This window comes from Mustela putorius, unplaced genomic scaffold (assembly GCF_011764305.1).
Source record: "Mustela putorius furo isolate JIRA1106 unplaced genomic scaffold, ASM1176430v1.1 tig00537227_pilon_pilon_pilon, whole genome shotgun sequence".
NCBI classification, from domain to species: domain Eukaryota; kingdom Metazoa; phylum Chordata; class Mammalia; order Carnivora; family Mustelidae; genus Mustela; species Mustela putorius.
This window is the reverse complement of record NW_025422368.1, coordinates 23,488,962-23,501,447: the sequence shown is the minus strand read 5'-3', so window position 1 is coordinate 23,501,447 and position 12,486 is coordinate 23,488,962. Positions and strand designations below refer to the sequence as shown.

Below are 12,486 nucleotides of genomic sequence, written 5' to 3'. Positions count from 1 at the left end.
TTAAAGAAATTGAGAGAGAAAAGAACCAATCAAAGGTTCTTAAAGTATGTATGTCTTTTTGAATTTTTGTTTTTCATTGTGTTAGGGCCTCAATGAACATTTTTTTCTCTTTTAATTATGGAAATATTTCTTTATATTCTTTCAAATCAGTGTTTTCTTCCATTTCAGAATTACACTATTGCACTGGCGCTTACCGAATTTCACCTGTAGACGTAAATAGTAGACCTTCCTCCTGCCTTACTAATTTTCTTCTAAATGGTAATTTTCAACATTTAGTTGTTTTGTCTGAGAATATTACAAGTGCAATTATTAGTAAGAAATGTGAAAATCTGAATTCTAGAAAGCTCTCTTTAATATAGTCTGAACATATTTTATCTCCTAAAACACTTCTAAAGTTATGTAATAGTAAGAACCCTTTTAGCAGTTTTACTGTTTAAAAATAAGATGAGTTTATGCCTTTCAGATTGTTGTATCTAAAAAAAGTGTTATTTAATATATTTTTTAAGTATTTTTAAAGATTTTGTTGTTAGAATCTAAGTTGATTTTTTTGGTAGAATAGTACAGACTATTTGTTTTGGCCTATTGAATTTTAAATTGCAAGTATATATGAATTTATTTTTTGCACAGTTTACCTTAACCATAAATACTGTATTTTCAATATTATACCATATGATTCTTAACACATGACTTTGAATCCATGGTTTCCTTGTGCGAAAATTGAAGAAAAATTATGAAGAGTCCATTTACTGGATTTAAATTCTTAAAATAGCTTTACCAGTGATCACAACCCAGGTTTGAAAGCACTGATGTGATGGGTCAAAATTAAGCAAAATTTGATTATCAGCCTCCATAAAGTCCAGATTAAATAACCTTTCGTCATGTAAAATAAAAAGTAGTTAGAATAACCATGCTGATATATAGGAGGTATTGTGGAAGTGAATGGAGACTTTTTGCTTTCTCCCCCAAATATTGTATAACTTTGATATTTGAAGAGTTATCCAACAGTTGTCTCCATTTTCTTCTTGATGTCCGGGAGGAAAATCTTACGTACTTGTAATGTATAAATTTTGTAACCAAACGTTATACCAGAGACCACTATACTTACTTTGGAAAACTGCATAACTATGTAAACTTGGCATGACCAAGAGAAAACTGAGGCTAGAATTCAGGCTCTTAGGACTTGAAATGCAGATATACTGAATTAGCCAATGCTGCTTAAAATATGAGGCTTAATGAAATGAAAAATCTAGACATAAATTTTAAGGGAAAAAATAAGAGTTTATTTGAACTTCATCACTGATAGAATAATCTTGTTTTTGACAGGTCGTTCTGTTTTATTGGAACAACCACGAAAGTCAGGTTCCAAAGTCATTAGTCATATGCTTAGTAGCCACGGAGGAGAGATTTTTTTACATGTCCTTAGCAGTTCTCGATCCATTCTAGAAGATCCGCCTTCAATTAGTGAAGGATGCGGAGGCAGAGTTACAGACTACCGGATCACGGTAAGATTCCAATATTTATAAATTTTATGTTTTGACTCTGTCACCATTTAGCAGGTAGTTACTGAATGGCTGTTACATGCTAAGATCTGTTACAAATGGGGTTTGGAGAAGTTAATGATATATTATTCTTCTGATTTGACTTTTCTGTCAAAAGAGCTCTTTATCACTATATACTCTTCCTTATATATTCAGTGTGTATCTAGAAGTATATGGGTAGCAGTGACCCCTGAAATTGTAGGAAGGAATGGAAATTGATTTGAACTAATATTTCAGGTGGAAGTTTATTTTGTTTTAAGTTATTACTTAATGGCAAATAAAAACCTTTCAATATTTGGCCACTGCTGCTTTGGAATAACACTGAATTTTTGTTATTTAAAGGTATATGTAAGGAAGTTTTATTTTGGGTAGAAGTTCTGTTCTGATTTTAATTTTTTCAATCCCCCTCCCCTCTTTTACATTTGGTACTTCAGAGTTGTTTGCTTTGAGGTGGTGGTAAAAATTAAATGTGATTAATGTATAGGAATATACTTTGTAAATCAAAAAGTGTTACATACTGCAGGTAATTATTTTTGATTAGGCTTTTTTTTTAATCTTTTTTTAATAAGGAGAAAACTAATAAACATTCATCACAGAAAACTTAGGGAATACAGATTTCTTTTTTTTTAAATCAAAAACAAAGACTATAAATTACCTATAATTCTGTCATTCAAAGATAACCACTGTTAACATTTTGATGTTATGTCAAGGTAATTTTTTAAGTAAGCATTGGTATTCTAATATGATTAATCCCTGATATAAAAGAGTTAAATTATATAAGTGAAGAAAAATGAATGTTCCTTGGTTTTTAAAAAGTAGAACCATGAATGCATTTATGTTTGAGGCTTTCTTCATCTCCCCTGTAATAAAGGCGAATAGGTTTCATGTTCAAAAAGAAAGGAAAAAATTAGTAAGGGGACTGTTACAGGAAATACTTTGTTGCATATCACAGGACAGAAGACATCAGGGAAACAGACTATTACATGTAATCCATACTGAAACATTAGAAAATAGTTTCTAATTTTATTTTATTTGGTTATCATTAGGATTTTGGTGAATTTATGAGGGAAAACAGATTAACTCCTTTTCTAGACCCCAGATACAAAATCGATGGAAGTCTTGAGATCCCTTTGGAACGAGCAAAAGATCAGTTAGAAAAACATACCCGTTACTGGCCTATGATTATTTCACAAACCACCATTTTTAACATGCAAGCGGTAAGTATTAAATAGTTTTCAATCTTTCTTCTAGATTGGTTATATATTCTTTATAGATATCATTTCTCAAGCAAAGAATCAAATATAGGAATTTGCTGTAGATTAAGAATTACTAATAGAAAATTGAAATGATGGTTATAGGTTATCTCACCATGGTGATGTTTAAAATCAATTGAAGTTCTCCCTAGATGCTTTTGATATTTGTTTTTCAAGACAGATTTTCTTTTTATTTCTTAAAAAAATTCTAACAGGTAGTTCCATTAGCCAGTGTTATTGTGAAAGAATCTTTGACAGAAGAAGATGTGTTAAACTGTCAAAAAACAATATACAACTTAGTTGATATGGAAAGGAAAAATGATCCTCTGCCTATTTCCACAGTTGGTACAAGAGGAAAAGGCCCTAAGAGGTAGTTTTTTTCTTACTTTCTCTGTATATCACATTACTTGATACATACTGTTTTTAAGCTAACTTATTTCATATGTAAATTATATGGTTGGAGGTATGATTGAGATGAAATGATACAAAATACAGAATATCAGAGCTGGATATTATAACTTAGAGTTACATCATGAACTGTCTAGGAAGAAAAAGTCCATGTGTAATGATTCCTTTTACTTTATTTTACCAGTAGCAAATGACCTTCAATATTATTTAAAGAGTATTTCTTAAGAACCCAATTTTAAATCTTTACTTCAGAGATGAACAATACCGTATCATGTGGAATGAATTAGAAACCCTTGTCAGAGCTCATATCAACAACTCAGAGAAACATCAAAGAGTCTTGGAATGTCTGATGGCATGTAGGAGCAAACCCCCAGAAGAGGAAGAACGAAAGAAACGAGGACGAAAGAGGGAGGACAAGGAGGACAAATCAGAGAAGGCTGTGAAAGATTATGAACAGGAGAAATCTTGGCAAGATTCAGAGAGGTGACTCTTTTTTTTTTTTTTTTAAAGATTTTATGTATTTATTTATTTATGTGTTAGAGAGAGTGAGAAGGAGCGAGCATAATCGGGGTGAGTGGCAGCCAGAGAGAGAAGCAAGTTCCCCGCTAAGGAAGGAGCCTGATGTGGGGCTCAATCTCAGGATCCTGGGATCATGACCTGAGCTGAAGGCAGACTCTTAATCAACTGAGCCACCCAGGAGTCCCAAGAGGTGCCTCATTGACAATAGGGTACCATGGTGCATTTTGGTGTATCACATGCTGCATGTAGCACATTCATACATTCATTTAATACATGTTTATTTAATTTTATAACTAGTTTGATACCAGTTTTTGCTTTATGTAGTATGAATATAAAAAAAATGGTTTTATTTCTTTGTTCAGTAAATACTGAATGCCTTGTTTGTGTTGTGAATTTGGTGTAAGATTCTTGCCCTGGAAAAATGTACAATGTTGTGGTAGAGATAGACATGTAAGTCATTGATTACACCAAAGTGTGGAAGATGCAGTTCTAAAAATAGGCACAGGATATCCTTGGGAGCATAGAGGAAGAGCAGTCTTATTTCTGAAAACCTTCCTCAGTAATACACTCTTTTCCCTTAGTTTGTGATTTAGACAGTAACATCAAGGTTAAAATTTTTTAAAAAACATAAAAAGTAGTAAATACTTTTTTTTTTTTTAAAGATTTTATTTATTTATCAGAGAGGGAGAGAGAGCGAGCACAGCAGACAGAATGGCAGGCAGAGGCTGAGGGAGAAGCAGGCTCCCTGCTGAGCAAGGAGCCTGATGTGGGACTCAATCCCAGGACGCTGGGATCATGACCTGAGCCGAAGGCAGCTTCTTAACCAACTGAGCCACCCAGGCGTCCCAGTAGTAAATACTTCTGAATAAAAGTATCATAACATTTCAGCTGGCTTTGGCTTCTACCTCCTTGCCAGAAATCAGAAAAAGAATCAGGTAAATATTGTAATGGCCATGTTAGTAAGTCCCTTAAAAACGAAACAGAACCTACTATGGAAAATTTCAAACATCTATAACAACAGAACAAATAGTTACTCATTTATTTTTAACAATTCATGGCAGATCTCATTTCACATATATCCACAGCCACTCACCTCACCACCACCACCACTTTTCCTCCCACATGGGAATATTTTGAAGCTAATTCTAGAAATCATATCATTATATCCAAAAATAAGTAGAACATTTTATTCTCTTTGACCATAGAAGTTCATTTCTTTCTTAGGGCTACTGAATTTCTGGAACAATTAGCTCACTTTAAGAAGAGTGGGAAAAGGTATTCTCATTCAGACACCACTGATGTTTATATATTTTGAGATGTTTCTGTTCTCTGATGAAACTCAAAATGAGATTAGAGTTTAGTTCTTAATTTGTGAACTGTAAATACATTTCCACAGCATGTAAACTGGGCCACAAATGTTAGTAGATTTCTTAATCTTCAGTGTAATTTGAAATAGTATTTTGTCCGTATTTGTAAAAATTAAAATTGTGACATTTCTTCCAAAGATCACACTTCTGACATTTTAAAATTTAACTTCCTAAATTTTCCTCCCATGTTTTCTTATTTTACAGTGAACTACATTAGTGAATTATTACATTATTATGATGAAGGAGAAGGGAAACGTGTTTAATTCATTAAGTTCTCTTACCTGATTTTAGGAGGAGGTTGATATTTAGATTAGTTTCTAGGTCTCTGTGAGAGCAGCTATCTTTTATTAAAACCAATTTGCAAAGTCTAGTTTAATTATTGAACCCGTTAGATTTAACACTTTCAATTTTGTTTTTTGTCCCTCTGAAAGATTAAAAGGAATCTTAGAACGTGGAAAAGAAGAGTTGGCTGAAGCTGAGATTATAAAAGATTCGCCTGATTCCCCAGAACCTCCAAACAAAAAGCCCCTGGTTGAAATGGATGAAACTCCACCAATAGAGAAATCAAAAGGTAAAGTGGGAACTGTGGTGACAACTGTGTTTGTAAAAAAGTTTTCCGATTTAGTTTTTCTGCAGTGTCATTTAATATTATTGCATATGTGAGGAAGAGCTACTAACTGCTTCTGGATGTGGTTTGGGAAATTCTCCTTATAGCCTTGGAAAACAAAGGCAGAAAATGAATTTGTTGGTATTAAAGGAAAAGTAGTGTCATACCTTCATTATCGAAGCCTTTGGAAAATAAACACTTTTATTATAAAATCTGTGTTTTAGGAAATTTTAATTATGTGAACTTGAATTCATTTATATTCTTGACTCTATATCAGGTATGCTAGGTTTACTGAACACAAACTCTTCCTTAAACTCGTACTGAACTTAGGGAAAGATCTAATTTACCTGTCTACAATTTGGTGTGAATGACTTTCAGTAAAGGTATTATAAGTAATGTTTTCATTGTTAAAAACAAACCAACCAACCCACAATGTTTTAATTTCATTTTATCTCTGAATAGAGTGAAATGCTTAATTTCTTCTTTAAGGAATTCTGGCTGTCAGATATGAATTGGGCTTGGGAGCTCCTGAAATTGTAGGCTTTAGTTGTCTTGAAGATAAATTAGAATTAGTCCTTTTAGAATAAATGGCAAATGATGTAACAAGGACTGTCTGGTTTCTTGCTACTATGCCTTCCCTAAGGCAGTAAGACTTGGGGCTAGATGTGTTATGACTTTTGGAAGGTGATCCTAGGGAGAAGCCTTGTTTGTTTTTTATATACTTCCATTGTGTATATATAATGTGATACATGTAAATACCTCTCCATTTACTGATTTTTTTTGAAGTCAGAGATAAGGGTGATCTTACCGTATTTGCCCTTCAGGCATTTGCCAGAGTGCTTGGGAAATAAATAAATGTCTGATAAATTACTCTATTTTTCACAGGCCACAATTTGCCAATTGATTAGGGTGAGAAATTTAGGTTTAATCTAAACAATGTTTCTATGTTCCTTGGAAAATAAAACTTTAAAAATTATTTATGGCAGAGTTAAAAGAAGTTAAAAGAAGAGTTAAAAGAAACCAAAATCCTATTAGTAAAAAATAACTAAATGAAAGTGTGTCCATAGGGTAGAATTTATATAGCCCAAGAATAGTAATTACTGTTCCCTTTTGCTAATGTGTATCATTCATATTTCAACTTAAGCAAATCCTTTTTCAGGAAGGACTTCCCTGACCTCCATTTATAATTAAGTTAGATGCTTCCATTGCATCCCAGGATTACACTAGGTAGCACTTAGAGTCTTGGATTGACATTGCTTGTGGACATCCTGCCTCTACTACTAATCTGAAACATTTAAAAAGATTGGGCTTTTTATTTTTAAGAAGGCTCCATCCCCAATATGGGACTCGAACGCATGGCCTGGGGTCTCAGAGTCTCACGCTGTACCAACTGAGCCAGCCAGGTGCCCAAAATGCTAGGGCTTTTTAAAATTTACTGTGTGGGACACTTATGTGGCTCAACTGGTTAAGAATCTGCCTTCCACTTGGATCCCTCATTGAGCTCCCTGCTCAGTGGAGCCTGCTTCTCCCTCAGTCTGTTACTCCCACTGCTTGTGCTCCCTCTCTCTCTGAACAATAAATAGATCAAATCTTTAAAAATAATAATAATAATAATAAAATAAAAGTTAGTGTTATATCATACCACTCAATTTCCTGGTGCATAGAAGTTAAACTATTACTTGTTGAATGAGTGAATGAATGAAAATATAAGGTAAAGGGGAAAAAAGCAGGCTATGAAAACACATATACCATTATCTCCATTTTATTTATTATTTTTTTTAAAGATTTTATTTATTTGACAGAGAGAGAGGTCACAAGGAGGCAGAGAGAGCGGGGTGGGGGGGGTGAAGCAGGCTCCCTGCTGAGCAGAGAGCCTGATGCGGCCTCGATCCCAGGACCCTGAGATCATGACCTGAGCTGATGGCAGAGGCTTAACCCACTGAGCCACCCAGGCACCCTCCATTTTAAGATTTTTTTTTTTTTTTTTTTTTTTTTTGACATAGAGAGAGATCACAAGTAGGCAGAGAGGCAGGCAGAGAGAGAGAGAGGAGGAAGCAGGCTTCCCGCCGAGCAGAGAGCCCGATGCAGGGCTCAATCCCAGGACCCTGGGATCATGACCCAAGCCGAAGGCAGAGGCCCAACCCACTGAGCCACCCAGGCGCCCCCCTCCATTTTATTTTTAAAAAGAAATTTGTGTACATACCTACATCTGCTGGTCACTTTTTTTTCCCTTGTCATTCTAAATAGATCCCTGATGCTTCCCAGACTGGAAGCACTAAATAGATTGGCCCCTATGAGAAGTGATTTTGTTGCAAATCACTCTCTTCAACTCTTGTAACTTTCCTTTCAAGGCTGATATTTGAAATTCGGGGTTTTTTTTCTGTTCTCTTTTACAACCTAAGTCATATGTCTCTTCTGATTAGCAACTTCTGCGGGTCTTTTATTATATACTTCAGTTTCATCTGGTTTGAAAAATGACTTCCTGGGACTGTCCAAAGTATATTTTGTGCCAGACATATACTCTGCATGTAAGGTTAGGCTATTCCAAACAGACCCTCTAGATTTGGTGAAAATCTCTTCAGCTCTTGTTTTGATGGGCAGTTCTGTGAGTTAAACAGTTCCATCACCCAGATGATTCTCTAGGACTATGCCTTTGTAATCATCCTACACTCCCCTTACTCTCAGTCCTGCATAATCATTGATACATTTTCTTTTCCTATAATTGTGCCTTTTCCAGAGTGCCATATAAATCATAAAGTATGCAGCCTTTTGAGGTTGGCTTATTTGATATAGCATAATACATTTGAGATTCATCTGTGTTGTGTGTTTGTCAGTGGTTTTTCGAAACACATTATAGATAACTAGTTTTATTAGAATCTGCCAACTTATTTTTCCAAACTGGGGTGTCATTGTGTGTTCCCACCAGCAGTTAGAGTTCTGGTCGTTCTGCATCCTCCAGAGCCTTTGCTGGATTTCTTTTGTTTCTCCTCTGATTGGTATGTAGTAGTATTTCATTGTGGTTTTAATTTCCATTGCCCTCATAACTGATGATGGTGAGCCTCTTTTCATTTGCTTATTTTCCATCTGTATATATTTCTTTAATAAAGGGCTCATTCAGATATTGTGGTTACATTTAAATTGGGTTGTTTGAGAGTTTTTTGTTGCATTTTGAGAACTTCTTTTTTCTTCTGGATACAAATGCCTCATTGGATACGTGATTTGCAAATATTTTCTCCCAGTCTGGTTTGTCTTTCTCCTAACTGACTTTTATGAGCAAAAGTTTCCAATTTTGATGAAGTCCAGTATATAAAAAAAAAATGTTATGGTTATGCTTTTGGTGTTATTGATAAGAAATTTTTGCATTGCCCAAAGTCACAGAGTATTCCTACATACTTTTTTAGGAGTTGTATACTTCTAGATTTTACATTTAGGCCATGATCCATTTTGAGGTTTTTTTAAAAAATTTTTCCATATGGTGTAAGATATGAGTCAATGTTCTTTTTTCTTTTTCTTTTTTATGTAATGTCCCAATTGTTGCAGCAGCATTTGTTGAAAAGGCTATTTTTTTCTTCATTGAATTGCCTTTGCACCTTTATCAGATATCAATTAATTTTATATGTGGAAGTCTGCTTCTGGGTTTTCTTTTCTGTCCCATTGGTCCATGTGTCTGTTCTTTTGCTAATACAACACTGTTAGGATCACGATAAGCAGAGTCTTAAAATCAGGTAGTGAGTCTTCTTTTTTCTACTTTTCAAAATTGTTTAGACTGTGCTAGTGCTTTGCCTTTTTCTTGTATTGTGTAGGAAAGAGATAACATAGCAAACTTGAAACTATTATCATTAAGTTTGGCCATTGGTTGGCATCTAGGAACTTGGCTTCTAACACATTCCCTGAATGATGAAGTTATTTTGTCTTACATCTGAACACTTGCCTTCTACCTGAGAGTCTAGACTTTGGTAATTGTAGTTTGGTAGAGAATGCTTTTCTGTCCAGCTCTTAATAAAAACCCAGGGTTCTGAGTCTTACACGGGCTTTTGGGGCAGAAATTTTCTACATACACAGCTGCATTTTTGCTGCTGGAGGGACCGTGCACTTGGTGTGAACCTTCACTCTAGGGAGAGAGCATGTAAGGCTTGCAAGTGGATTCTTCTGTCCTTTGCTTGGTGTATCTCTTGCTCTTATTGATCTGGCTGTGTATCCTTACTCTGTTGCTGCAGTGGTTCTTAGCCCAGACTGTAACTTTATATTTAGTTACTTTAATCCTTCCAGCAAATCACCAAATTAGTAACTGGTCTTGGGGACCCCTGGACATTTAGAATAAGGGAAAGATGATATTGCTTTAATTTTATAAAATGAACAATGGAATTAAAGGTGAATTTTTTAAATTTGAAAATTTTAAAGTAATGAGTTCTACCTTGTTTCTCTTCTTTCATATGTAACACCAGGGCCAGTGTCCTTATTGTCCCTGTGGAGTAATAGAATCAATACTGCCAATTCCAGAAAACATCAGGAGTTTGCTGGACGTTTGAACTCTGTTAATAACAGAGCTGAATTGTATCAGCATCTTAAAGAGGAAAATGGGTCTGTATTATTTATTGTAGAAATTGTTTTTCTTAATTGCTTTATTACAAGTTAAAGTAATAAACACTGCTTATTTGTTGTGTTCAGCATTTTTTTTTTAAAGATTTTATTTATTTATTTGACAGAGAGAGATCACAGTAGGAGAGAGGAAGGGAAGAGATCACAGAGAGAGGAAGGGAAGCAGGCCCCCTGCTGAGCAGAGAGCCCGATGTGGGACTCGATCCCAGGACCCTGAGATCATGACCTGAGCCGAAGGCAGCGGCTTAACCACCTGAGCCACCCAGGCGCCCCATGTGTTCAGCATTTTTTTATTACTAATATAATGAGTTGATACATGTTACCTATAAAGAGAAAAAATTAACTCCTTTGATTCTTGGTACTTATAAAAGACTTGATTATATTGATTGTAACTCTTAGAGGATTGTATTGTAATCTATTGTAATCCTTAGAGGATTTCATTGCTCAATAAACATCACAGAGGGAAAAATCAGGAACACTTAATATACAATACTGACTCTTATTAAAAATGGGAGAGAAATACATTTCTATTAAGTACTACAGTATTAGAAATGTTGATTTTAATTAAATAAATCTCAGGTCTGATGATTTTAACATCCTTTTTGGAAGACCTTTTGAAAATGTATTGGTAAAGGAGTTCTTTAGTGGAAAAGAAAATAAATTTTTGAGTAAATGGTAGAAGTTTTTTCCTTAGTTTTAAGCTTGAGTGGGTACCATGAAAAAGTCGGGAAAGTGACTTTATTTCTCTGAGCTTCAGTTTTTGTTCTATCTGTGAAACAAGGAAGGTAGAGTAACGAGAGCGACCCAACTGTAGTCCTTTTCTAAAGGACAGATGTTCTTTTGTCCTATGAATATATAGTTTAATTTTGTGTGAAAGTTGGAGAAAAAATATGGGTAGTTACTGAATGTTTTGTTTTACCACTCATTTTTTTCCTTCTGTTTTTCAGAATGGAGACGACAGAAAATGGCAAAGCCAGCCGGCAGTGAAGAATAACTTGAGGAACTAAAATTTACTATACATACATATTTTGGGCAGAATTTGATATAAGTACTTTTACAGCAAGATTGTATAGTTATGTTGCCTGGACTGGTTTTTACATTTTTAAAATATTTCAACTAACTTTATCTTTTTTGTATTAATTGTAAAATTGGCACATATATCAAAAAATATACATTTGAAATTTGTCCTCCCAAATCACACAAATTTATTTTATGGTAAAAGGATGTTCCCTCTGGAAATGTTTTTTAAAAAATTCTTAGGCTTCTCTTTGCCAAATAAAAACTAAAAATTTCTGAAGTGCAAAATATTGGAGTATTCTTTTAGAAGACAGGTAATTTATTGGATGGCTGTCATTTTTAGAAATTTAAAAAAGAACTCTCAGGATTTAGGTGAGATTTGTAATACTCAATATAAAATATTTTCTCTTAATCTGCAGCATATATACAGTGCTTTTCCAAATAAGAATGTTGTTTTTGTTTATATTTTATTTTGTGTAGGTGGTGTAGGTGTTAGCCATTTAAAAGCAGAATTTATATTTATCCATTTGAATAATGTTGCATGTTTTTCCTGCTAAAAATATACTGTCCACTGACTTCTCATATTAAAGAGAATTATAAAGATTACTTCATAGACTTAGAAGAAAGGAAGTTACTAGGTTGTTTGCTTTTAACCCAGAATAGAATCTTGGTCTCCTTATCTGTCAAATGTCATGGTTACAGGGTATATGTTTGGTGAGACTTCTTTTGCTGCTTCTTCTGGAGGCTCATAACATGCTACAAGAAACAGGTTTCGGTGTTAAATGCTAATTCTAGGCTTGTTATTTTTCCTTGAGTGTTTAGTAGAGGAGACAAAAGCGTTGCTTAAACATAGAGATTCAGTATTTTCTATTTAAACTACTGCAGTTTAAACAAGGGTTTGGTGGGCTCCCTTGTCAAGCCAGTGAAATTTACATTGCTCTCTTTTATCAACTCCTGTCTTGGTCCCAGCCCTTGCATCTGTCCACTCCTCTAAGCTATAATGTTTTTATCTTCACAACTGTGTATAAATATACACCTATGCACAGGAATGAGCAGGCCTGATTAGTGACTTGAAGATTTAAGGAGCTATAATCCCATCTTGAATTATTGCATCATATATAATTCTGTTTGTGTTCTGATCTTCTGATCTTCTGTCTTGTTCTTGATACCCAGTTTTC

General features: G+C 34.4%; 1 protein-coding gene across 3 annotated transcripts in view; it reads left to right on the top strand.

The window, feature by feature from the left end:
* The window catches only part of INTS13 (integrator complex subunit 13), a 28,577-nt gene extending 16,982 nt beyond the window's left edge, over positions 1-11,595 (top strand). For 2 of the 3 annotated variants that reach the window (XM_045073316.1, XM_045073314.1), the window contains 8 exons: positions 169-258; positions 1,324-1,502; positions 2,585-2,755; positions 3,007-3,161; positions 3,452-3,682; positions 5,517-5,656; positions 10,138-10,273; positions 11,239-11,595. In XM_045073316.1, coding sequence (XP_044929251.1) covers positions 169-258; positions 1,324-1,502; positions 2,585-2,755; positions 3,007-3,161; positions 3,452-3,682; positions 5,517-5,656; positions 10,138-10,273; positions 11,239-11,278 — 1,142 coding nt within the window. In that variant the 3' untranslated portion in view covers positions 11,279-11,595. The remainder of the gene's footprint in view (positions 1-168; positions 259-1,323; positions 1,503-2,584; positions 2,756-3,006; positions 3,162-3,451; positions 3,683-5,516; positions 5,657-10,137; positions 10,274-11,238) is intronic. The other variant, XM_045073315.1, reaches the window with a different exon arrangement.
* Positions 11,596-12,486: the final 891 nt, after the last annotated feature.